The sequence below is a fragment of the Pleurodeles waltl genome, chromosome 3_1 (genome assembly GCF_031143425.1).
Source record: "Pleurodeles waltl isolate 20211129_DDA chromosome 3_1, aPleWal1.hap1.20221129, whole genome shotgun sequence".
NCBI lineage: Eukaryota > Metazoa > Chordata > Amphibia > Caudata > Salamandridae > Pleurodeles > Pleurodeles waltl.
The window spans coordinates 562430134-562457119 of NC_090440.1; the positions used below are offsets into that span (position 1 = coordinate 562430134).

General features: G+C 44.8%; 1 protein-coding gene across 6 annotated transcripts in view; it reads right to left on the minus strand.

Annotated features, from left to right (window-relative positions):
- The window catches only part of BLM (BLM RecQ like helicase), a 386095-nt gene that overhangs the window by 22067 nt on the left and 337042 nt on the right, over positions 1-26986 (minus strand). For 5 of the 6 annotated variants that reach the window (XM_069222975.1, XM_069222977.1, XM_069222973.1 and 2 more), the window contains 3 exons: positions 26695-26890; positions 19504-19626; positions 5253-5454 (listed from right to left, as the gene is read on the minus strand). In XM_069222975.1, coding sequence (XP_069079076.1) covers positions 5253-5454; positions 19504-19626; positions 26695-26890 — 521 coding nt within the window. The remainder of the gene's footprint in view (positions 1-5252; positions 5455-19503; positions 19627-26694; positions 26891-26986) is intronic. The other variant, XM_069222974.1, reaches the window with a different exon arrangement.

A 26986-nucleotide genomic window follows, 5' to 3' on the forward strand; every position in this document is an offset into this window, starting at 1 on the left:
ATAAAGAGTTAATCACCCACCTGGAATCTTTTTGTACGATCCAGGTAGAACGCCAACGCTCTTTTTTGGGTCCAGGCGGTGGAGATTCTGCTCTTCCTTAGAAGGGTGTGGGGTGAGTAAAAATTAGGCAAGGTGATGGATTGGCCTACATGAAAAGGCGTAACCACTTTTGGCAGAAAGGAGACCCTAATGCGTAGCACCATTTTGTCAGGATAGATGGAAAGGTAGAGCGGCTTAGATGACAATGCCTGCAGTTCACTCAGCCTGCGGGCAGAAGAAATGGCCACAAGGAAAGCTGTTTTCAAAGTGAGAAGCCTGAGAGGACAATTGTGGAGATGCTCAAAAGGAGCGCACATCCGAAAGGTCAAAACCAAATTCAAATCCCATTGGGGCATAATGAATGGGGATGGCCTTTAAAGAGCCTATCAACAACAGGAGACTTAAACAAAGAAGGTTAATCAGGAAACCTCAAAAACGCAGAAATAGTAGACAAATAACCTTTGATAGTGCCCATAGCAAAGCCCTGCTGGGTTAGAGAAAGGATAAACAATAAGACCTCAGCGAGAGGGGTAGAGAGGGGGTAAACAGACTTGTCTGTGCATCATGCCACAAATTTCTTCCAACAACAGTTGATACTTTTTTGGTGGAGGAACGCCCGACTGTCAAGATTACATTACAGACTTCGGGGAGAAGGTCAGAAGCTGTCAACTGTTGATGTCTGAGCTCCACTCAAGAAGGCAGAGTTTTGACAGGTTCGGAAGCAGACACCCTCCCCACTGGTGCAACAGAAGATCCTCCCGAAGGGGTAGTCTGATCAAGGGATCAATGGACATGCTCAACAGCACAGGATATCAGACTCCCCGTGCATAGTCCGGAGCCACAAGGATTACTTGGGACCAGTCGTTCTTGATCTTCTTAAGAACACTGGGCAGAAGTAGTATGGGGCGGCACAAGTGTCACCCGAGAAGAAAATCATCTCCGGGCAATTGCTGCCTTAGAAACTTCAACGCAAATGCACAAACCTGCTGACATTGCGGGTTCTCGGTAGAGAGCGATCAGATCTAACCAAGACTCTTCCCCCTGCTGAAAGAGGCCTTGCGCCTCCTCCGGATAGCGATGCCATTCGGAATCCGGTAGTAATTTTCGGCTGAGTTCATCTGCTCTGGCGTTCAGAAAGCCCACCAGATGTAGATCAATTAGGGATATGCCCTGCTGTTCCAGTCACGTTCAGAAGCGTAAAGCCTATTGACAAAGGGCTCACAACCTCACCCCGTCCAGCTTCTTGCAGCACCACATGCTATTGGTGAGGTCCGTGAACACCTGCACCGTCTTCCCCTTGACAGAGGGAAGAAATGCCTTTAATGCTAGCCAGATCGCACAGAGCTCCAACCGGTTGATGTGGAGTCTGGACTCCGCTGGAGACCAGATGTCTCTTATCTCCACCTCTCCCAGATAGCTGTCCCATCCCAGAAGTGATGCATCTGTCAGATGTGGTTGGGGAAGGGAGAGGGATTTGCCTCTGACCAATCGCTGTTCGTTAGCCACCACTGTAGCTCTTGTGTAGTTCCCTCCGAGATGTGGACCTTGCCTGAGAGATTCCCTTGATACTGTGCCCCCTGGAACTACAGGTCTCACTGCAGAGCCCGCATGTGCCATCTGGTATGTCTCACCAGGAGGAGGCCATGAGGCCCAGCAGTCTCAGAGTCATTCTCACCGAAATCCAGGATAGAGGGTGAAACATCGGCATCATAGCCTGAATATCCTGGAATCACCAATTGAGGGGATAAACCCAAAACTGCACTGTGTCCAGAACAGCTAGGATCAAATGGAGCGCCTGAGAGGGAGTCAGGTGCGACTTCAGCACGTTTATAGTAAACCCGAGCGAATGCAGGAGGTCCGCCGTAGTCTGGAGGTGGGAGACAACAATTTAGGGTGAGCCCGCCTTCAACAGCTAGTCATTGAGATAGGAGAAAACTGAACCCCCTGATCTGTGTAGATGAGCTGTGACCACCTCCATCACCTTGGAGAACACTTTATAGGTGCTGGTAAGGCCAAAGGGGAGCACGGTGAACTGAAAGTGCTCGTAGCCTACCATAAACCGCAAGTAACGTCTGTGGGAAGGCAGGAATATGGAAATTAGCGTCCTGCAAGTCCAACGCTACCATCCAGTCTCCTGGGTCCAGGGCAGATAAAACCTGAGCCAGAGAGAGCATCTTGAACTTCTTTTTCTTGAGGAAGGGATTTAAGGATTGAAGGTCTAGGATAGGTTGGAGGCCCTTTGTCCTTTTTGGGCAGCCGAAAGTAGCGAGAATAACAACTATGACCTACTTCTGGCACAGGAACCCTCTCTATAGCTCCCTTGGCCAAGAGAGCCGTTTACTCCTCACAGAGAAGTGCCAGGTGATCCTCCGTCATCCGATCGTAGGATGGTGGCATGGAGGGAGGGGCAGTCTCGAAGGGGAGGGAATAGCTCCTTTGACTATCTGCAAAACCCACCTGTCTGATGTGATAGATTGCCAGTGGCAAGGGTGATGGTGAATCCTGCTGCTGACTGGTCCCTGGTGGGGAAGCGCCAAACTAGGAAGGTTTGCAGGCTGCAGCTGAGGGGGGTGGGGCTTTGACCCTGGCTCCCTGAGCCATGCAGACACTGGATCCCATGTCCCCGACCACGCAGATGCTGAGCAGCATGCACAGCGCAGCGGTTGACGGGAAAAGGATGAGGCTGGGCACCCCTTCCATAGCCATGAAAGGGTTGAAAAGCAGACTGAGGGGGGTGAATGCCAGCAGCAAGGTCAAGGCACCCGGCTGTGGCCCGTGACTACTTAAAGCGCGCAAGCGTTGAGTCTGCTTTTTCCCCAAAGAGACGGGTGCCATCAAAGGGCATGTCCATCAAAGTAGATTGGACATCCCCTAAAAAGCCAGATGCCTCAGAGCCACCATCGAAACAACTGATCTGCCCAGAGAGTCGGTAGTATCCACCCCACATCTGATTGTGAATTTGGCTGCATTTCTCCCATCAGCAACAGCCTGGGAGAGAATGGCCCTGGCCTCAGCCAGGACCTGTGGCAAAACTTGCACGACCGTGTCCCATAAAGTATGGGTGTAACGGCCCAAAAGGCACGCAGTGTTCACGGACCGCAATGCCAGGCTGAAGGAAGAAAACAGCTTCTTCCCAAGGTGGTCCACTCCCTTTAATTCCCTATCTGGGGGAGCGGAAGGGAACACGCCATGGAACAGTGAGGTTTGGATGTCCAAGCTCTCGGGGGTAGGGTCAGGAAAGCTGGGCCGTGACGCACAGGCCTTTGGCGGCGGGCTATTGTCATATTAACAGGAGCCCCTGTGCTGGGTTTGGACCAGGCCCCCAGCAGGACATCCATGAGGGCTTCATTGAAGGGCAAAAGGGGTTCTGACATGAAAACCCTAGGCTGAAGCACCTCAGTCAGGAGACTGGTCCTGACAGCCACCGAAGGCAGCTCGAGTCCCAAGACCTTAGCCGAGCTCTGCACCACCATGAAGTAAGAAGCCTCCTCCTCCATAGCCATAGTAGGGGAGAAATCATACCAGCATCAGGGGAGCTATCCAGACCTCTGGGTCCACCCAGGTCCTGAACCCAGTCCATAGGGTCTTCAAGCTGGAAATTTAAAAGGTCCAGCGACCCTTCCATTACTGAACCCATACCCATAAGAATCATGATCCGAACTAGGGACCAAGGACTCCGCCGAAGTTGGAAGTGGTGTTGAGTGACGCCGCTCTGGCTCTGTGTTGGCGATGAGTATAGGATCGATGTTGCCCATGGGCCCAGGCGACGTCAGCAGCATAGACGCTGGAACCGTCATTGGGGAAGGTCGCAATGGTATGACTGATTCAGGTTCGGATTTGGAAGGGTATCCCTGGGTGCCCCTCGGACCCGAAGCCGCAGAACCCAAAGGGGCCCCTTCGACCCTGCAGGGCCCAAAGGCTTCCCAACAGGGCCAGACTGCCCAAAGATGAGGCGCTTGGCCTCGTAAAATTCCTTCATTTGGTCAAGGGTGGCTCTGTCTCTGGAAACTTGGGAAAGTGCAGTGCTGACCCAGATATAGGCTCCAAAGACAGAGGCCTAGAGCAAGGGCGCTCCTTTTCCTGCATTGTGTCGTCCGACCAATGGGGTGAAGTCGAATAACCCTTGGGCGTCTTCGTCGACTTCTTACCCGAAGACAAGAAAACAGATATCACTCTGGGGTGGCATCTATATACGACTGCGACATCATATCGGTCAACCAAGATGCCAACAACGAAAGCAGAGTTGACTGATGCCACCTAACGGCACGCAAGGGTATAGCTCAAAGAAAAAATCTCTGAATCCAGACTGAAGGCTGGGGGAAATTCTAAGGTAAGGAATCTGCAACTAGAAGTCTCTATCAGATATACAATATAACAGTAACATCCTGGATTTTTTATGGTGCTCTGTCAAACCAATGCTGTGGCAGGATGGGTTCAGGTTTCAGCTGCACTTATTGACGTAACAGTGCAATGGTTCATCCTAGCCTCTAGTGCCTCGACATCGACTTTTAGGGTAGTGAAATGATCAGCGCTTGGGTTTATTTGTGGGATCAGCCCAGGATGGGGGTGACATGAGGTTCACTGACAGGTTCACTGACAGAGCACTGGCCTAGTTCATATCACAGACAAATATGATAGTAGTTCTATGCTGGGTTACTTAATTGGTGACACACACAATGCATTTTAAAACTCTTAAATGGATTAAGTCATCTACCACAGAGCCCCCCTTTTTGTACTCAGCATGTTCGTTCCGCCCAGTACCAGCAAATAAATACCTATGGGGATTAGTGCACTTGCTGGTGAGATCTGTGTGCATTCTAGTCACATCTTTCAGTTGTTATAAAATAGTGAAGAAATAATGTGTCTGCTGCAAAGCACAGGCAGGGTGTAACTGTTGAAAATATTTCAAACTGCTAATAAAACCCAGACTATGTCATCAGAATTGGTGTATAAACCTTATTGTTTTTTCACCAACTCTTTACCAAAAACAGCTTTTGTCCCTCCCCTTTTCAAAATTTTCTTGGGGGCAACTCCACCTTGATCCCTCCTTTTATCAGTGTTGCACGCTTGCTTCGCTCGCTCTGTAAATCAACCTCGTCCCCAGTTTTTAAGCCCCCAAAACTTTGAAAAGATACCAGCTGTCTCTCGTATCTATCTTGAATCACGCTTATATGACGTATGAATCTCTAATGTAAAGCAGTGACAGAACTTACCCTTTTGATTGAGCTTGCTGGTTTGTTGTGCTCATTTTCCTCTTTTTCGACTTCCTGTAGAACTGGTTGTTCTTCCTCTTGGTGCCCTTGTTGGTTCCAGCCCTGAAGTAGCTTGAGGTTCTGCTTTCCTCTTCATCTTCACTTGCATATTGTCTTGAAGCACTGGCCGCAGAGCCAGATGATTTTTGAGTGTCATCTTCTGCTGCAGAGAAACAGTTATCCAATTAGTAGATGTATGAAGCACTCTAGCATTGCCAAACATAAAATGAACAGAGATCTCATATTATCAACAGCAACACTAATCAGATAAGAAATATGTTGTAGGCCAACATCTATGGCAGACATAAGACCCTGTGTGTTCCATGGCAACCACCAGTTGGATGATATGCCAATTCCTAACTTTTTTAGTGGGGGCAAAAAGGTTTAGAAGTGTTAGCACGCCACACGGTTAACCACTTTAATAAGATGCACCTTCTTCACAAAAGAACAAACTATGAATGAGCAACATATTTCAAACTGAAAAGGTGGATTTGTTGTCAGTGCTAAGCTATTATTTTTATTCCAAGGACCAGACTACTCACCTTCATCCAAACACTGGAGCAATCTCTTTATCAAAGGCCACACCAACATTCTCCTGGTTTTTCAAATTTCAAACCAAGGTGTTTCAAAGACCAGGCCTTTTTTTCTTCAGTGCAGACACACCTCTTTGAAAGAAAAAGCCACTTTCTCCCAAAACTTTGGACCACATTGTCAAGGATGCACCACTACTTCCAAAAGACCAAACTGCCTCTTCCACAAAAATGATCAACTTTTTCAAAAGAGTACCAATCCTCTTCTTTAAAAAATGGTACTCCTCCTTCCATAGCCAGACCATTGTCTCTAAAAACCAGTGCCCATATTCTATATAAAGAACCTGCCACTTCTACGAAGGACTGGCATATATATCCACAGATCATTTACCCCATTGTGAAAAATAATTCTCCTAGACAGAAGTGTTTATCACTGATGGCAGGTCAGAGCCACTGGAACCAAGCTATTCCTGACTGATGAGACTGGTCTTGGGTTTATTGTGTTTGGATACAGGCGGGACCTGGCCTGGACTGTTCCTACCAAAGTGCAGTCAAGACTGATTTGCATATTGCTGGGTCCAAACTGAGGTGGCATAGTGTGCAAAATAACAATGGAAAGGGATGCAGCCCCGAATATTTACCAGTGGCTGGGATTAATTCAAGCATTCCATTCATCAGTTTTTTTTGTATACTTCAGTGTGATGCCCTAAGTGGGACATGTATGCCCAGACGTGGGTCCCTTGTACACTGTATCACTGGAACCAAGCTACACCCATCTGATGAGCTCAAACAAGTGTGAAATTGGACTTGGGTTGCTTGTGTTCCGGTTCAGGAAGGTCCTGGCCAGGCAGTTCGGCAGGACTGTTCCTATTGGAGCAGGAACAAGATTAATTTGCATATGGCCGGATCCAAACAGAAGTACCATGAAAGTGCAAAATAACAATACATAGACATGCAGCCCTGAGTAATAACCAGTGCTCGGACTAATTTAAGCGTTCCATCTATCACTTTTTTACATACTTCAAGGCAGCTCAGAGTCAGCACTGTTGGAGAAGGAGCTCAGAATCATCCCATCATCATAAATTGCAATTTGCAGAGCACACGATTCACCCCAAGGATGTCTCTTGGTCATATTAATATATACTAGATGTTATTAATTGTATTGATGGCACAAGGTTGAAAAGCTGAATGGAGCCCCAGAGATTTGAATCTGAGACCATCATCATATTTCTTTACTTCACTGCCCAAAAAAGCACTTCTCCCAGGCCAACCAACAAATCATGCATTCAAAGTAACATGGACTTCATTCAGACTTCAAGTAGCAGTGATTCAAAACAGGCTAACTCATTGTGTGCAGAAAATTTGGCATTCAGGTTTACAAACGAGCAATGTCATAATATGTTCATAATTTTAATCTTGGGGTCTCCAACCTTTTCTCTACTGCGAGCTACTTCTGATCAGTGAAAATAATTGTGGGCTACTGAAGGCCAAGCCACTTGTGCATTGTTACCAGACGCTCCTATGCCCAGCTTCATGGACTTTAAGCCTAATGTCCATAGAGCAAGATACAATGGTTTGAACAAAATACTTTGACTAGGGGCACTGTAACAGGGCTGCCATGCTTGTCAGTGATAGTGTGGTCTTTGAGGCTGTATGAACATTTGTGCATATGAAGGGGATATATGTGTATGGGTGACAGCACTTGTATGTACTTGTAGCACAGTACATACCTTTTGCCATTTGTGGCACCGTTACATGTATGACACAAAGATACAAACTTTTGTTTTTTTAATGAGAAAACTTTTAAGTGCAGAAAAATGTTGTGCAAAAATGTTTATAATATGGAACATTTTTCTGCACTTTAAATTTCTCCTACTTAAAATAATGGTTGTATTTTTCAGTTATAAATATGGCACCACGTCTACCAGCCACTGGGAACAAGATGAGTGCTGTGTGTTAAGGCAATACTATGAAATGGGAGCAAATTAAACTTAAGAGTTAACTTTATGTTTATATGGATTCAATAAAACTCATCATTTAAATGTTTTCCCATTCCCTAGTATCACATTTACAAACATCAAGCATATTGCTCCCAGTGGCCTGTAGAGAACTGCAGCCAATTGTTTCAATGGGAGGAATTTAAAGTGAAGAAATACGTTTCTAAAATAGTGACGTAATTAGTTTAATTGGAAGCAGAGAAAAACATTAAGGCAGTGTTTCATAAAAATATTTTTCTTCACTTTAAATTTCGCTCATTTAAAAAATGACTGTCTTTTCAGTTATAACTATGGCATAGTGTCTACCGGCCAATTAGGAGCAAGAGGCCTGCAGTTTGTAAATGCAACACTTTGAAATAGGAGAAAATCAAAATGAAGAGTTAACTTAATCATTAAGGTAGTTCTGCATTTCAATTTTCTTCCATTTAGAAGCATTTAGAAACATAGTTTTATTCTCACACTATAATATGGAGTGGCCAAGGATTTTTATTTAAGAGTTAAATACCTTAGTGTTTCAGTTCTTCAACTCTGTGCCCCAGCCTGTATCATAAACCTGAGGACTGTTCATTATCAGGCTTTCTAACCTGCAGCCTATGATAATGAAAAATAAGCACAGCCTTCCTATAATTGTAAAAGGAAAATGTGACCCTACATTTATTTAAAAATGAACTCAAGGCTGTGAGGCACTCTGAAGGTGTCTAGGAGATGCTGGCAGCTCACGATCAACTGGTTGGAAGCACCTGATATAAAGGGTGAAAAATGGATATGAAGAAAACCTATGTATTTCTGAAATCTACACAGGATGTGTAGTTCAGGAGCAGTGGTTATTCATACATCTCTGAATTTGTGGCTACTCATATTAGCATGTAATTCAGAATACATTTTGAAAAATCTCTTCTTGTTTCTGGCTTCCAGCAGAACTGTAAAAAAATCCTATTGGTAATAACAAATGTTCTAGTAAATTCTGTAGTGCCACACACCTCTGAATAAAAATGATACACAACTTGTGGCTGGGTCCATCACCCGTGACACAATACACTCCAAAACGTAACCAGAAGGCATCATATTTTACCCAGCATAATCCATGTTTTTTTGTTTGTTTTTTTTTGCTACAACTTGGTTAGCTGTGGAATTTGGGCTCTAGCTCAGCCACCTCGAGGGAAAACCTACCAAACACAGACATTTCTAAAAATTATACAACCGGGAGAGTCCAGGATGGTGTGACTTGCAAAGCTCTCACAAGGTAATTTTACCCAAAAGCCTCTGCAAACCTCAAACTTTGACTAAAACATACATTTTCCACACAATTCTGTGATAGAAAGTTCTGGAATCTGTAGGAAACCACACATTTCTAATCACCCAGTGCCCCCCACCACCATCCCAAGTCTCCCACTAAAACGTATACTTCACTTGTGTGATCGGCCTAGTCCCTGCAACAGGAAAGGGCCAAAAACGCAACATGGACATGAGATAAGTTACTTACCTGTAACTGTAGTTCTCCAGTATTGGAAGCTTTCATAGATTCACATGCTTGAATACTTCCCCGTCATCGAGATGGGAGTCCCCGGTGGAATATACAACCTAGGCCTGAAAACGTACATATACAATACATGGGCTAGGCCTCAACTGAATAACCTATCACAGTCATTTTGTCAAATAGACCCAAACTCAAATTTGAACCAATCAGATTGCCTCACTCCCGTAGAACCTCCTGTGAGGAGCTGCCTTTCCTCAGATTTTCCGAGCATAAGTGCTGTAGTAATGAAGAACCCTGAGAAAAGAGAGAAGGTGAGCTCCCCCGGGGAGGTGGGTGGGTCACATGTGAATCTATGAAAGCTTCCAATACTGGAGAACTACTGTTACAGGTAAGTAACTTATCTCTTACTCCAGTATTAAAACGTTCATAGATTCACATGCTTGAATAAGACTAGCAAGCAGTAACCAGCACATTTTGTGTATTCATAAAACACTGTTTACCATATAATAAAAATATCATCTGTATTAGAACAAGTACATGCAAAGCAATAAGAGCTAACACACCCAAACATAAATCTATATGCATAAGATGTACGTTAGCATTAAAAAGAATGTGATATTATAGCAGGAGCGGATAGTGGGAAAAGAAACAGTTCACCTTATCGTAACAAATACCTAAGGGCTGCTTGACCCACCACTGCATCTCAGAGCGTCTCAGCATCCAAACAGCAATGCTTTGTGAAGGCGTATGTCGTTCTCCACGTCGCTGCTCTGCAGATGTCCGGCAGGGACACACCAGAGAAGAGCGCACAGGATGTCGAAACTGCCCTAGTGGAATGCGCAAGTACACTAGGGTCCAAAGGTCGACCAGCCCTTTGATGGAAAAAGGCTGTTGCGCTTGAAATCCATCTAGAAATAGTCTGTTTAGTGACAGGATGCCCTCTTCTAGGCACACTAAATGCAACAAAGAGTTGATTTGATTTCCGGATCTAAGACGTTCGCCGCAGATGGAACTTAAGGCATCTTTTGACATCGAGAGAATGAAGCGATCTTTCTGCTCTAGTCTGAGGCTGTGGAAAGAAAGCCTTCAGCACCACTGGCTCATTAATATGAAAGTCTGATGGAACCTTCAGAACAAACTTAGGATTGGTTCGCAGGATGACTTTATCGCCAGCAAATTTCAGAAAGGGTTCCTGTATGGTAAATGCTTGAATTTCACTGACTCGACGAGCAGATGTTAAGGCCAAGAGAAGTGCTACCTTCCAGGTGAGGTATCTGATGTCTGATTCATGAATGGGCTCAAATGGTTCCTTCATTAGCTGACCCAGGACTGTATTTAGCTGCCATGCTGGAGGCGGTGCTCTGACTGGAGGAAAAGACCGGAAGAGACCTTTTATGAATTGCTTGATGAGCCTATGAGACCAGAGGGATGGCCCCTTAGAAAGTCATCTATATCTGGAGATAGCTGCCAAGTGAACTTTAATAGATGCATGGGAGACCAGAGCGTGCCAGATGAAGAAGGTAAGGAAAAACCTGCTCTGGAGCTGTTGTAAGCGGGTGAATGCCATTAGAAATACACCATAAGCAGAATCGTTTCCATTTTAATTTGTATGTTTTACTAGTGCTATCAGCACGTGCTTTAGCTAGAACGGGCTTGCAGTCGCTAGGAATATTTAAATGGCCAAATTCATTGAATTCAGGAACCATGCACATAATCTGACAGACTTGGGATCCGGATGCCTCACTTGGCCCTGATTGATGGTTGATAGCTCCGGAACAGGTGTTAACCTGATGGGAGGACACGAGGACAACAACAGAAGTTCTGTGTATCACGGTTGACATGGCCAGGCTGGAGCAATTACGAATATCTGACATGGCTCCGATTTGACCTCGGAGGAAAGGCGTATGCCTAAATCCCTGACCATGCTATCAAAAGGGCATTTCCCAACGACACTGTTTGGTGATGCCAGCTTGCATAAAACAGGCATTTCGGGTTCTGGGACGTCGCAAACAGGTCCAGATTTGGTTTTCCCCATCTGTGGAATACTGCATCCGCTGATTCAGCTCCCATTGGTAGGAAGATGTGCCGAGCCTGCTTAGCAAGTCTGCTGTGGTGTTGCTCACCCCTGGAAGGTGTTCTGCTCTTATGTGCACTGAGTGCTGAATGCACCAGGTCCACATGGCCTGCACTTCCCTGGACAGCAGATGAGACCGAGTCTCTCCTTGCTTGTTGATGTAGTGCATGGTGGTCGTATTGTCTGTTCAGACCAGCACCGATGAGCCTCGGATTCTTGGCAGGAAAGCCTGCAGTGCCAGGTACACAGCTCTGAGCTTGGGGAGGTTGATGTGAAGAGCAGGGCCACCTGCCACTCACTTGGAGGTCTTGTAGACATGCACCCCAACCCTCCATTGAAGCGTCCGTTGTTATCGGAAACGGAGGGACCTGAGCTAAGATTCCTAAGCCCCTGGAGATGTTTGCCGGTGTTGTCCACCAATCGAGGGAATCTAAGATCCTTGCTATTATCTGTATGATGTCCCCAAAGACACCCTGCGTCTGTTTCCATTGTTTGTTGAGCTACTCTTGTAGCGGGCGCATCCGAAGGCGACAGTGGGGAATTAGATTGATACAGGAGGACATGATCCCCAGTAATGACTTGAACTTTCGAACTGAAAGAGACTTTCTTTTCTGAACTGCGCCTGCTAGATTGATGAGTTTGAGATGTCTTTCTTCCGCTGGGAACACCTTTGTTTGAGTTGTGTCCAATATAGCACCCAGAAAAATGATTCTTTTTGTAGGCTGAAGATGGGACTTCTCTCGGTTGAGAGTGAGACCTAATTGTTTGAACAGGCATAAGGTCGTCTTGAGAGAGTAACGTAGAGACTGGATGTCGAAAGCCTTCAGTAACCAGTCGTCCAGATATAAACAGTCATCGACAAGAGTACCGTCGATGATGGTGCCGTCGATAGAGCAGAACTTAGTTTCTTGAACTTGTGTAGAACCTTCAAAGGCGGAGTAGCCAGTTCAGAAACAGTCTTTTTGGAGGATTTTTTTTAGGTATTCTGATCCTTTATGAATGCCTATTCTCTTTTTCTGTGGAGAGCTGTGACTGTTTGAAGAGGTCCCAGCTGATTTCTGTGTCATTTCCTTGGGCGGCTCTTGAACATCTGAGCCTTCTTGCTTTCTTTTAACAGGTGTTTTAGGAGCAGAGATAGAGGAAGAGGAACTATCCTCATCAGAGGCTGAGTGGCCAGCCTTTCCTTTTTGAAGCCACAAAAGCAGACAGCCCTCTCTGTCCTTCAAAGTCTTTGTAGAGAATTTTCTACATATCTTGCAGTCCTTTGTTTTATGGCTGGGATATAAGCAGTAAATGCATTCCTCATGTGGATCATCCACATAAAATAATTTTCTTCAAACAAGAGGAAAGGGATCTAAAAGGCCCTTTCTTGGTGTCTCTGACATGGCAGCCAGTTTGAAGCACCAGAGAAGAAAAGAAATGTCCACATTTCAGGTAGTAGTCTTCTGAAAGAAAAGTTTTGAGCAAAGCTCAAAGGAGTCTCCTCAAAAGCTGAGAGAAGGCAGCTCCTCACGGGAGTTTTTATGGGGTGAGGCAATCTGATTGGTTCTATTTGACAAAATGACTGTGATAGGTTATTCAATTGAGACCTAGGCCATGTATTGTATATGTACATTTTAAGGCCTAGGTTGTATATTCCACCGGGGACTCCCATCTCGACGACGAGGAAGTGTTCAAGCATGTGAATCTATGAAAGTTCCAATACTGGAGTAAGTCACCTTTTTCCATAGAAAACAGATCTTTTTTACATTTCGGGTAGCTGTGGAATTTGAGCCCTAGCTTAGCAGGCACCTAGGGAAAACTACCAAATGTGCACATTTCTGAAAAACAGACACCCAAGAGAGTCCAAGGTGGCATGACTTGTGTGACCCTTACCAGATAATTTTACCCAGAAACCCTTGCAAACCTTAAACTTTGGCTAAACAAATATATTCCTTACATTTCTGTGACAGAAGGTTCTGGATTCTGTGAGGAGCCATACATTTCCTATCACCGGGCATTCCCCAAGTATCCAGATAAAAATGGCACCTCACGTGTGTGGGAGGCTCAACAGACGTGAGACACAAAAGGCCCTAAAGCACTATTTGGAGTGATCAAGAATTAGGGATGCTGGTGTATTTGTGCCCGTGCTCAGCTGCCACCCATGGAAATCTACCAACCACAGTCATTTAAAAAACTAAACCACCAAGAGATTCCCGGGTGATGTGCATTGCGTCGATCCCACAAGGTTTTCTTACACACAATGAATGGCCTGAAAGCCTTCAACTTTGCCTAAAATCACGCGTTTCGCTTAGATTCCTGGGATGAAAATTTCTGGAATGAGCAGGAATCAAATAAATTCCTATCACCTACATAAGTGCGGGCAGCGTTTTTATTGGGACAAGTCAGGTAAAACTGGATGGAAGAAAGTTTGGAGATTCCTGCCGATTATGGAAGTTTATGTGACTAAAATTCAGAAAAAATTTCTGATTTTAACCAAAGTTTGAGACTGGCAGGGCATTGTGGGTAAGCAACCGTCGTGGGATATACTCGAGGCACACCACCCCAGACTCTCACGGGTGTCTAGTTCTCAGAAATCATCAACAATTTAGAGAGTGGCCCTTTTTACAAAGGCAAAGAGCATAGGGCTCAGTCAAACCAATACAAGCGTTTTTCCCCTGGACTTGATGAAATCCAATCTTTCACTATGTGGATGCTTAATTGTCAATCTAAGAACAACAAATATAACTTTGATATTAAAAAAATAACCTATTATGATCCAACAACAATATTTAGAATCTCATAAATATTTAATAAAATACTATTGCCATTTGTTGATATAACTCATCATCCATTGGACTACATACAAAAAAGGAACAACGGTTTGTGTTCCGGGTGGACCATGACTTCTGTGAAAAACACGGGCCAAAGTACTGGCAGCCTGCAAGACCTTTGTCATTTCGAAAACCAGCAGATATAATAAGCTGTGTGAACTGCTGAGCAGCACATGAGAACACTACAACGAAAAAACTCCACATGCAGGCTGGAACATGATGTATAGTCTAAAGTGAACATTCTGCGGTTAGAAGTATCCACCAGAAACAATGATTGCTTGGACGTCAGAGGCACCAGGTGGCCGATAGTATGTCAAAGCATCTGATGGAAGCTCAATGACGTGAAGTTGGGACATGCTCGTTTACATGGAGGAGGGGCTTGCTGTGTCTTTGGGCGCTTCCTGGTCGTGCTGCATTGGCTACGCTAGCGCATGGGCCAAATAACACTGGTATGTGGCGCATTACAAGGCCATGGCTGATCGGGCGTGTGCGGGTAACGCCGTCCTTAGGCATACCCGACCACGCCCACCAGTATCACCTACTTTATTTAGTCATTAACACGTGACCTACGGGCCACTGCATTACACTGAACCTTCAGGCGTACGATTAGGAAACACCCCTTAGAAACGACCCCTCATGGTAGTGATCGCGACACCATTACGTCATGAGCGCATAACTACATCCCTCCAAAAACACAAGGCAAAATAATAGGGTTCACAATGTTCACAGGTTAGGTAATTATTCAATCACACAAGATAATCCCGCAATTGAGTTGAAGGTGCAGGGCTGATTCTCAACTCATACTGAGAGCTGACAGCTTGTCTGCAGGCGATTGAGACTCGTTGGGACTGATGCCAGGGCTGCTCTCCAGATCAGGTGGCTCAGGATCACCACCAAAGTTGATATCTCTTGGCACTGGTTTGTTTACTTGGTCATCATCAGAGGGGTCGTCAGCGTCCGTCTGGATGGGGTTGTCTGAGTTTACCATCTCTGGTTTAGAGGCCAGGGGATAGAATCTCTTGAATTACGAGATGTTGCGGGCAACTTGTTCTGCTCCTCTCTGCGCAACTATCAGGGATCCCTATCGCCGAGCTATGACCCAAGGGCGATCCTCGAATGGTACGTGGAACTTGCTGCCTGGAAATCTATCCTTGAGGAGAACGTAATACCCTACCTGCAAGTCTGAGGTGCAGGACCGCCATTGAACACTTGTTCTGTCACTGGAACGCTTTCTTTTGAAATACTTTTTGTCTTCATTCATAAGCGCAGGTTTCCAGGATTCATGATGAGGAATGACGCCATCAACAACGTGACCCATGGAGAGGTGACTCGGGGTGAACCCCATCCTAGAGTGCGGGGACTAACGGCAATCTTGTAGGAATGAATATAGCTCGGGCAGTTCCTTCTTTGCAGAAGCAATTCGTACTACTTTGTTCAAAGTTTGCATGAACCGTTCTACCTCTCCATTGGCTTGCGGCCATCGTGGTGTTATTTTTCAGTGTCTGATGCCCAGAGATTTGAAGTTTTCTGCAAATTCCCTTCCTTGAAACAGTGGACCATTCTCTGTTCTATTCTCTTTGAGCATTCCGTGGGTAGCAAGTATTTTTTCCAGTTTTGGTATTACTTCTGCCGCTGTCAGAGACTGGACCACTTCCACTTCCGGATAGTGTGAGAAATCATGAATTAGCACCATCATGTGTTTGCCATCGGACAGGCTCCCAAAGTCAAGGCTGGGCGAGATCCAGGTTGTTTTTGGTTGCTTTTCTGTTTCTATGGGGACCGGCGTGCTTGGTTCGCCGGTCACTTACCACTGATGGCAGGAGCGTACTAGCTCTTCAACTTTCATGTCCATCATCGGAATCCATACTTTGGTCCTCAGCCTACTTTTGGTCTTCACCATGATGGCCAGCATGAGCTAGTTAGACAGCTCTATCGGTGAGGCTAGCAGGGATCACTAGTCTGTGTACTCGGAGGAGGCAGCCCTCGCCACTGACGGTTAACTCTTGACAGACCCGGTATAGCCCTTCCATAGTTGCCTGTGCTTCTGGGGTGAGATGACGCCATTGTTTCTGCATAGTGTACCACATATGGGATTGAATCGCTTGCATGACTTGTTGAATGTTCTCATCCTTGGCAGTTGCTTTCTGGATGGCCTCTATGGAGATGGGCAGAGCTCGAGATCTCTCTACCACACATCTCACATATTCCTCTGTTTCCTAAGCCTCACTTTCTTCGGTGGAGGTGGCTGGCCTCGGATGCCTCGAGAGGTAGTCCGCCGGGTTGTTTGTACCAGGACGATACTCAACCTTGCAGTTATACTCCTGTAGTTGTAGCATCCATTTTTCTATACAAGGAGGTGGCTTGAGGCGGTTCCATTGAATAGAGGGATCAGCGGTTTGTGATCAGTGGTGAACGTGAATGGGTGTCCGTATACATACAGATGAAAGTGCTTGCACCCCCAGTGAATGGCAATCGCCTCTCGCTCAATCTGCAAATATCTTCTCTCTGTGTCCGTTAGGGACCGGTTGGCATATGCCATGGGGGGGGGGGGGGGGGGGGGGGGGGTGCAGGCTTTGGGGAGGGGGTGCAGGCTTTGGTATGTGGCATCTGCTATGACGTTGATAGAGGCCCCTGTGTCTACTATGGCTGAGACCGGACATCCTGCTATGAGTACCTTGCACTTGGGCAGTCTCTCATTCTTTTGTGTGGCAGTACTGACCATGAAGATGGAGTGTACTGTTTGTGTCTTCGTCATCGTCCATGGCATGTGTTTGAATTTCGAGGGCAGTATTCACAGTAGTTCTGGTTGGTGCACTTTTCGTCAGGCGGCACATCTTGACGAAATGATTGAGTCTGCCGCATCCTGCGCACAGACAGTCCGACAGGGGGTGAGGCAGTCCTCCACATCTACCACATGTTCTCTGCGGTTGTTTCCGAATTCTGGGTCTGTAGGGTGTGGGCACGACTGTGGCAACTTGCTCTACTTTGACTGGGTTCTGCAGCGCTGCCTCCATGTGGGAGGCTCTCGCTTTCAACAGCTCTTTTGTTCTTCCCATTGTCAGAATGTCCACTAGGGACCGCCCTGATTCTTCCAGGATACGTTCCCGTAGCTTGGATGAGGCACACCCTTGAATAATCTGCCTTCTGATTTCATTGTTTTCATCCCGGAAATTGCAGGTGGTAGCTAATTCTTTAAGCCTCATATAGTATGTGTCAAGGGACTCCTCAGGGCGTTGCTGTGCTTGCCTGAATACAAACCTTTTGTGGTCGACATTGACCATGGGTTCCAATTGCACTTTGAGGGCTGCAATGAGGGTTAGGTGTGTCTTTGGTTCTGCTTCGACTATCGTTTTAGATATTCTATATATGTCTTTCCCTCCTAAATGTAGTAACATAGCCCTCTACTGTGCATTTTCGATTTTCATGCCTTCGAAGAATAACAGCAATCTTTGCACCTAGCAGCTTGTGCCGACAGGGCGTCCTCCACTATGAATGGCTGTATGGGGAGTACGGTATTCACCTTTGCAGGTAGGAGGTGTCTTGAGGCTAATCCCACTCTGTGCAAATGTCTCTGTGTTAACTTGTTTTTCCTCCTATCTCTTCTGTGTTTTCTTTAATTTTTTCTTTGGTGTTTATATATTTATTTATTTTTATCCTGGCTGGTCTGGGGGCACCAAGTTTCACTGTGGAGCACTCTCCTGGAGTGGAACGGCAGCACTAGTCTGTGCGGACACTACAGCTTTAAGAAGCTCCAGGGATGAGGGAGGGCGGGGATTGCTCCGACTCACCATCCCTTCCTGGTGAACATGTTGCTCTCTGGAGGCTGGGAGGAAATTTGCTTGTTGGGGGAGGCCCGAAAACGCCAGTGCCGTCATAACCAGGGTGACCTGAAGGCAGCGGAATGTCTCCGGAGGACAAGCACGAGGCACAGCAAGCCACGTGGTGAGGCAAACGGCTGCGTCGTCGCAGAGTCTCTTTTTAAACGTCATCTCAGAAGTGTTAGGTGAAGTGTTTGTTTATTAATGGGTGTGGCTCTGTGGGTGAAGGGGAAAAGGGCTTGGCAAGTAAGTGGATAGAGGAGTACTAATTGGTCAGTGGGTGGATGGGTGAGTAATGGAATGGATGGATGAATGAAAGAGTTAAAGAATGAGTAAGTGGAATACCCATGGATATGTGAGTGAGTGGATGGGTAACATGCTGTGGATATCTTGAAGTGTATGTTTATGAACTGATGTGTAGGTTGTGTTTGTTGTTGGATACGTATGTGGGTGAGCATAAAAAGGGATGGATGAGTATAGGTGAAATAGTATGGTGAGGGGTGGATGAGAAAAAGCAAACCAGTGATTTAAAGGATAAGTGAATAAGTGGAGGGCTGGGTTGTTGGATAAGCGGAATCTTGAGTGGACGAGGGAATGAATTGTTCCCTCATTCAGGGATTTTCTCCCTGGATAGGTGAATGGCTGGAAGAGTGCTTGGGCAGGTGGATGCATGAAGAAAAGAGTGGGTGGGTAGATGAATGGGCGGGTGAGTAAATGGGCAGATGGGTATATGAGTGGGCAGATGAGTGAGCAAGCGGCTGGATGAATTCATGCAGCAGACTGTTTCCACCCAAAGCTATGTGCTCACAACGCAAAGTGGGGCTCCAGATGCAAACAGCTGTGCTCTGAAATAGAACATTAACAAACAGGGATAGCAAAGCCAATCTTGCAATGAACAAGACACCCAGCAACCTGGATCTGCAACAATTATGTCACGTGCTGAAGCAATAGGGAATTATTCTAAAAGAACAAATAACTCGTTCTATTCCCGAGCTCTGTGTTTTTGCAAAGCAGTCCTACAGATTCCTCCTGCTCTCTCCCACACTCAACACTGACTCTGCAGGTCCCTCATTGTTTGCTCTAGAATGAGAAAGGAACAGCAACAAGGTTGACTGACGCAAGTAGCCTCAGTGGGTGATGCGATTCAGTTAATGACTTCTTACCATCTGGCTCATTGTTTTGGAATACCAATGCAGTATTATGCCATTGGAAGGCTGTGCACCACTAATTTGAAATAGAAAAAATCCCTCCGTGATAAAAAGGCACAATTCTTGAAAGAATGAAAAGTTGTTCATATTTTGAATGCCTAGGTTTCTAAGTTATAAATGCACATGCAAATGACAATTCTCTATTCTCACATTATGAGAAGATACTGACAGGGTCTCAGGGACATGCCAGATGCAGCAGTGCTGGGTCCCCTGCTTATGGGCCATTCACTACTTTCAAAGGTAACAAGAGGAGCAGGTTGATTTTGTACATTGTCAGTAGCGAAGGATTTCGTACCTGGTAGTGTGTATTCTGAGTACTTTTGAAGGACATCAATCAGCTCTGCTCCATATTTTTCCAGTTTGTCTTCGGTTACACCATCAATCTGAAGCAACACCTCAGGTTCAGCAGAAAGGCTCTCTGAGAAGAAAGGGAACATGGAAAAGGAAAGGAGGCAAGTAGGAGAGAACAGTAGGAAAATTAACATGATGCTGCTACACAGAGAACTCAAAGATATGGTGTACACTTTAGGACTAGGGGACGCATGAGGAACTGGCGGTCAAAGGAGGACCATGAAATAAAATTATGCCTGAGGAGCGAGGGGGTTCAGAGCAGAGAAGCAGGAATCAGTACTAGGGACCATTTATTTTAGTGTCTCATGAGCGACAATGCAAAAAGGCAGGAAGGTTGGATGTGCCTCCTTTCAAAACCCCATTAAAATCTACCACACATTTGGTACTCAAGGTGCTGGGAAAATGAGAGGGGATGGGTTTATGAAACATGAAATAGTAAGAGGCGGTCACCAAGGTAGAATGCAACTGTAAGTAATGCAATTTATAGCAAGAACAATGGAAAATTATTATTCAATCATTTGAGTGTGGTAGAAGAGTGCTGAGCATCAGGGAATGTTGGAGTGTGTATGGAGAGGCTCAAGCCACATAAAAATGAAGGTTCTAGTCACAGGAACTGATGGATTCTATCCGGAGATCTGTGCCACTTCTGACTCAATTTACTGTTGCAGGTTCTTGTCATTAACTCTGAAACTGCCAGGTACTCATGCCACTAGATCTGGTTGCGAAAACGGGTGCTATTATGAAATCAGGCTGTACATTAGGACACATGGGAAGGAGTGCAAGCGCTTGGCACTCCCACTTTAGGGTTTACAACAATTGCACCTGGAATCATAGTTTTTGAAGTCTTCCTTGATGCTGGTTTGTTTTCTGAGGCAACTTTTGGAAAATTGAGTACTTGGTGGCAATACCACATCCATAAAACCCCATTTGAGAAGTGACAGCTATTAAAGTCATAATGGCCATTTGAACTACTAAATAAAGAGTTGTTCTTTGGAATGGAAATTGACCTCAGCTATTAGGGCAAAGACAGCATGCTCATTGGTGGGTTCGTGAAATTCAGGACCTCTGTCACATAAAGACTGAGGAACTATAAATGGAATTCCCATCAAGACCAAAGTCTGCAAATTTCAATCTGGGACATGTCAAAGGGTGTATTTGGTCTGCACAATCCCCTCCATCACTGAATGAACTGAAAAGTATAGGAATTGAACTAACGACTAGCAGCTCTATTTGGAAATTATCACTCTCGACCAAAGCAAACTGTTTTCTTTTTATGTGATATTCTACCATATGTTTTAATTATAAATTTAGGGTGCTTTATCTATTTAATGGCCCTTCCTCGTTTTCAAATGTACTGAGGTAGTAGGAACTGGGCAATGACAGCAGCTCTATCTTTGCAATTGCCAACTGTGACTGAAAATAATTTTACCTATAGGGCCATCTTATTGTATACTGTACTATGAATTCAGAGATGGCTAATTATATCCACTTGCACACAGCTGCGTTTTATTGTCTCTTTTAATCTTCTTTTATAATGAATGGTTTTAATTAACTGCCAATAAAAATTTTTTATTACTTGTATATAGAATATACAATCCTATTTAAACATTACAATTTCATTACACTTCTTAAAATGCATACTTAATAGTCTACAAAATCCAGTGTAATGTTACATCTAAGCAACATATTCTAATTAAAAGCCCAATGGGAGATGATCATGTGAAAGCGCCATTTTGTTTTACAAAAAGTGGGTTTAACATTTGTTTTGCCTAACCTCCCTAAACAACAATCAATTAATAGATTAGTTAAAGTGCATTTGCAGTTCATTAGGCATGGGCAATGCCCATCATTCATTTGGATCGTTTGACATAGATCCGGAATGGAAAACATAGGATTACAGTCTAACCTAAATTGTAATACACTCAACCGTCGGGTGGGATTGGGAAGACGATTTAAATACCGGCTTGAATCTTCGCTCCCAATATCTCTACAGCCAAGGATACAGAAGGCTTACATTCTAAATACTCCAAGTCCTTTTTACAAGACAATACATAGGCTGACTTGTTCAGTGCCAATTTGGAAGTAAAATGATCCCATCTCGCAACAATGCCTTATGATTGCTGCTCTTCTTTTGATTGTTTTCAGTAATGACACAGCCCACTTTCGTTCTCTGCTTACTATTCATTCACTGACTGCTTATTGAAATATGTGAATATATGTATATACATTTATATATATCCACTAACTCAGACCAAGCTGTACGTTTTAATTCACATCGAATAGCCTGTACCATAGCTCCTTTTGGCAGCGTCAATATCTTTTTACAGTGATTCTCTCAATAGGATCCCAGCCATTTTTTTGTGTCAAGCCCTACAGGGAGTGCAGAATTATTAGGCAAATGAGTATTTTGACCACATCATCCTCTTTATGCATGTTGTCTTACTCCAAGCTGTATAGGCTTGAAAGCCTACTACCAATTAAGCATATTAGGTGATGTGCATCTCTGTAATGAGAAGGGGTGTGGTCTAATGACATCAACACCCTATATCAGGTGTGCATAATTATTAGGCAACTTTCTTTCCTTTGGCAAAATGGGTCAAAAGAAGGACTTGACAGGCTCAGAAAAGTCAAAAATAGTGAGATATCTTGCAGAGGGATGCAGCACTCTTAAAATTGCAAAGCTTCTGAAGCGTGATCATCAAACAATCAAGCGTTTCATTCAAAATAGTCAACAGGGTCGCAAGAAGCGTGTGGAAAAACCAAGGCGCAAAATAACTGCCCATGAACTGAGAAAAGTCAAGCGTGCAGCTGCCACGATGCCACTTGCCACCAGTTTGGCCATATTTCAGAGCTGCAACATCACTGGAGTGCCCAAAAGCACAAGGTGTGCAATACTCAGAGACATGGCCAAGGTAAGAAAGGCTGAAAGACGACCACCACTGAACAAGACACACAAGCTGAAACGTCAAGACTGGGCCAAGAAATATCTCAAGACTGATTTTTATAAGGTTTTATGGACTGATGAAATGAGAGTGAGTCTTGATGGGCCAGATGGATGGGCCCGTGGCTGGATTGGTAAAGGGCAGAGAGCTCCAGTCCGACTCAGACGCCAGCAAGGTGGAGGTGGAGTACTGGTTTGGGCTGGTATCATCAAAGATGAGCTTGTGGGGCCTTTTGGGGTTGAGGATGGAGTCAAGCTCAACTCCCAGTCCTACTGCCAGTTCCTGGAAGACACCTTCTTCAAGCAGTGGTACAGGAAGAAGTCTGCATCCTTCAAGAAAAACATGATTTTCATGCAGGACAATGCTCCATCACACGCGTCCAAGTACTCCACAGCGTGGCTGGCAAGAAAGGGTATAAAAGAAGGAAATCTAATGACATGGCCTCCTTGTTCACCTGATCTGAACCCCATTGAGAACCTGTGGTCCATCATCAAATGTGAGATTTACAAGGAGGGAAAACAGTACACCTCTCTGAACAGTGTCTGGGAGGCTGTGGTTGCTGCTGCACGCAATGTTGATGGTGAACAGATCAAAACACTGACAAAATCCATGGATGGCAGGCTTTTGAGTGTCCTTGCAAAGAAAGGTGGCTATATTGGTCACTGATTTGTTTTTGTTTAGTTTTTGAATGTCAGAAATGTATATTTGTGAATGTTGAGATGTTATATTGGTTTCACTGGTAATAATAAATAATTGAAATGGGTATATATTTGTTTTTTGTTAAGTTGCCTAATAATTATGCACACCTGATATAGGGTGTTGATGTCATTAGACCACACCCCTTCTCATTACAGAGATGCACATCACCTAATATGCTTAATTGGTAGTAGGCTTTCGAGCCTATACAGCTTGGAGTAAGACAACATGCATAAAGAGGATGATGTGGTCAAAATACTCATTTGCCTAATAATTCTGCACTCCCTGTATAAGTTATGAGCCGTAAAGAGTCTTAGGAGGACTCCTATAGAATAAGCAATCAGTAGGGACGACAATGAGTATCCTTCATTTAACTTAGTGAATCGCACACAAAAAATAACAAAGCACCGGCATGAGCTGTTGACCTGATTTTTATGGTTTTAAAATGATCATTCGAGTTTAGATTGAGAAGGGGAAGCCTAATTATATACATGTTTTGACTTCCTCAATTTTTTGTTATTCAAAGACCATTTGTAGCACACCTGCTTTGGACCAAACATCATTATTTTTTGTTCTAAATTTATGTTAAAAAAATTGTCAGTGCAATACCTTGCCAAGGCCTCCAGTTTCCTTTGCAGGCCGACTTACTGTATAATCAAATATGATGAAAACGCCCACATAGAGGAGGCAAGATTGTGGGTGTCACACATTTAAGGTGAAAATGACAAGTGTTTCTCAAAAAGGATGCAGGCCAGGTTTTTCTGTAGTTATTTTTGGACGCATAAGGTAAAACCAAAAGATATTTGATGGGGTCAAAACTATTGATGCTAATAAATACGTGATTATATAAACTCTATTTAATTAATGCTCTCTTTTTGGGAGTGTTAAAGTGGTTGGCGGTAATCAGAGTTGCTTGTTTTCAAGAATGCATTTAAGTTGCGTTATGTAAAGATGGTGTATTTTATGTTGATAAAAAGACATGCCAGTATATAAACAGAACTAAAACGAAATATATTCTGCTTCTGTTTAGACTTACCCGATCTGTAAAGAGTCAACAGCTATTTGGAGAAGTCCCCCATCCAGGCTTTTGATGGGGTAGACGTCTGACGGTGTTGTTTTCGCTTTCCCATTCCCCTTGGGCAAACGTGTGCCACAAGTAATTTAGTTTGGAAGCTGGGTTGGCAGTAGGGACATTGGGTTCAATCTACCTTTTACCTCCAATATGCCCCCACGGGATTTCAAAGCACCAAGGTTAAGTGCTTGGCTTGCCAGATGGTTTTAGAGCCCACACCTCCAAGGGAAAGCTTCCAAGAAGTCCACCAAAAATGCAAACAAAATAGAGATCAGGAATGTCCCGTGCATGGTTTCCCTGCTAGCGCACAGTGCTATTCCAATCTTTATTTGGGCCCTGGCATCACATTAATCTAAACATGTGCACAGGGGCCTATGCATTTCCTTGACTGTGAAGTCCCGGCCTATCATTTGTCTATGAGAGGCACCTCAGGCATGCCTTCTATTTAAGCAGTCCTGTCTTGGGTAGAGCAAAAGTGGTGGTGCAGCATACTGTCTTTTAAGAGGAAATCAATACTGTGAAACAATTTTTTTTCCTATGTTACTGGTGCTAGAGGCCTATAGGCTCAGCTGTGCACAGTTCCACTACTATGTGTATGCTCATACACCTGTGCTGACATCCTGTGCGTTTCAAGTGCATGCATATGTGTCGTGTGTGTTTTATATATGTTGGGTGATAAGTTGTGTGTAGGAGTTAGCCTGAGTAATGAAGGTCAGTGGGATCCATGTTGGATGCCTTAGTCTGGGCTAGCATAAGATAAGGGGCGAGAACTGTGCTCCCAGACAGTGGAAGTGTATCGCCTACTTTCCTGTAGCTAAAGGGGAGCGAGCCAGTCACTGAAGTGAGAAGGGATTAGGAAGGGTTACCTATAAAAAAAATATTCCACAAGGCATTCTGTTAGGAAACAGCTGCTGACTAGTGTTCTTGAGCACTACACTCCTGTGGATGGGAGGGATGAGAGTTGGGACTGCAGAATCTGTTGTGGGAGGGTCAAGAAGTTTCTAGGTGAGGCCTGCCCTTCTGTATTTCCCTGATTACTCTGACAGTTTGGCTCACATCTTTGTGCCTCTGTGTAAGTACTCCAGGTTAGAGACGGTCCCATTGTTACCTGCAGTGAGAAGCATCACTTTACAAAAAAGATATGTCCGGAGAGCAGCCCGAGGAGGACACTTGAAACAATCACTTCCCCAAACCAGTTCTACAGATGAAGACAGTGGATCCATAGCTCTAGTCTAGAAGTTGTGCATAAACGTGGGACATAATCCACCCCACTTCATTCCAGTTCAAAGTCCATTAAGACCATTAACAAGAGTGCTCCTCAGAGACTCAAAGGGCTGCTGTACAACAACACAGAGTGTCACCCTGACAGCCAGTCTCCAAGAGATGAGGGGGCGTCACCTAAAGTCTGGACTTTCTACCGTAGAATTGTGGATCTGCTCTGAAGCCAGCATGACTGCCTGCTAAGTGAGGGAACGAAGTATGCCTGCAAGAGGACAGATTGTACAAGTGGAGAAAGGCCCAGAACATCCTGGTTTCTGTGTGATGTCCAGTGACTCAATTACTACAAGAGGAGGGGGCTACCTAGAGCTAGTAGGCTTCCCAGGAGGAAGTAGAGCAGGGCGAGTGTAGTACCTGGAGAATACCACTCAGAAGTACTGCTTGTATGATCACTGGATTTGTGTAGTATTCAGTGCAACTGTGTGAATAAAGTACTTCTTTTAATGAAAAGATTGTGATTGTGAGTTGATTCTTGAGTGCTTAATGCTGAGTTTGGGCATCCCAACACTACTTTGTTGAGAAGCCTGTGACTGCTCGTCACTGCTACCCTAAGCATCAAGTACAGAAGAGGTTGTACTTGGCCCAGTCTGCAGATCCATAGTAGGACAGGTCCTGGGACATCAGTGGTAAACTACATAATCCACCATGGTTGAGGTCCAGCAGCTCCTGTCTACCTTATAGGCTCCCAAATGGTGTCTGAGAGGTAGGCATTTGAATACCACAGGGATATAAATATAGTTAGGTAGGAGAGCAGATTCCAGAAATGGTGAAGTTCTGAAAGAAGGAGTTCTTATGCAATCAGACTTGTCAGGTGATGTTCACGAGTAATAAATGACACACAGGCAGTGCAAAAACTGCATGGACTGGCCTCTTAAATTAAAAAAGGTCTTGGACAGGTACTAGGGAACAATCGTAGTGTGCGGGCAAAGAGCAGGAGGTCTAGTAGAACGTTTGTGTTGCGACAAGTAGGAAAATGTGCACTCCAGATGCCCTAGATGTCCTGCCCAGCTATCACTATCCTTGAAACTAAGAAAGTGTGATGCAGGGTGATCTTAAGTGTTCTGCAAAGTCTATAAAAGAGTGCAATCAAGCAGCCCCCCCTAGCACTTGCACCAGAGCTCACCTGTAGGGATCACGACTTGTTTACCTGCTATTTTTCTGATGGTTGCTGTGTTGAAGATATTAAAGTAGTGGACATTGAAGACTTTGCCAAGGCGCTTGCAAAGTTCAGTAAGTTCTCCCAAACACTTTTTCACCATTTCTTCCCTTTGGGATACATTGCTGACCACAGAAGCCTTGTTCTTCCGGATGCTAGTGGCACATTCTGTGTCATAGAACTCCACCTTGAAAATACCAGAATAAGTAAGGTCTTGTAACATCAAGTAACATCTCATCAAGAAGTACCAATACAGAATATCACATATGGGGTAAGAGGCACT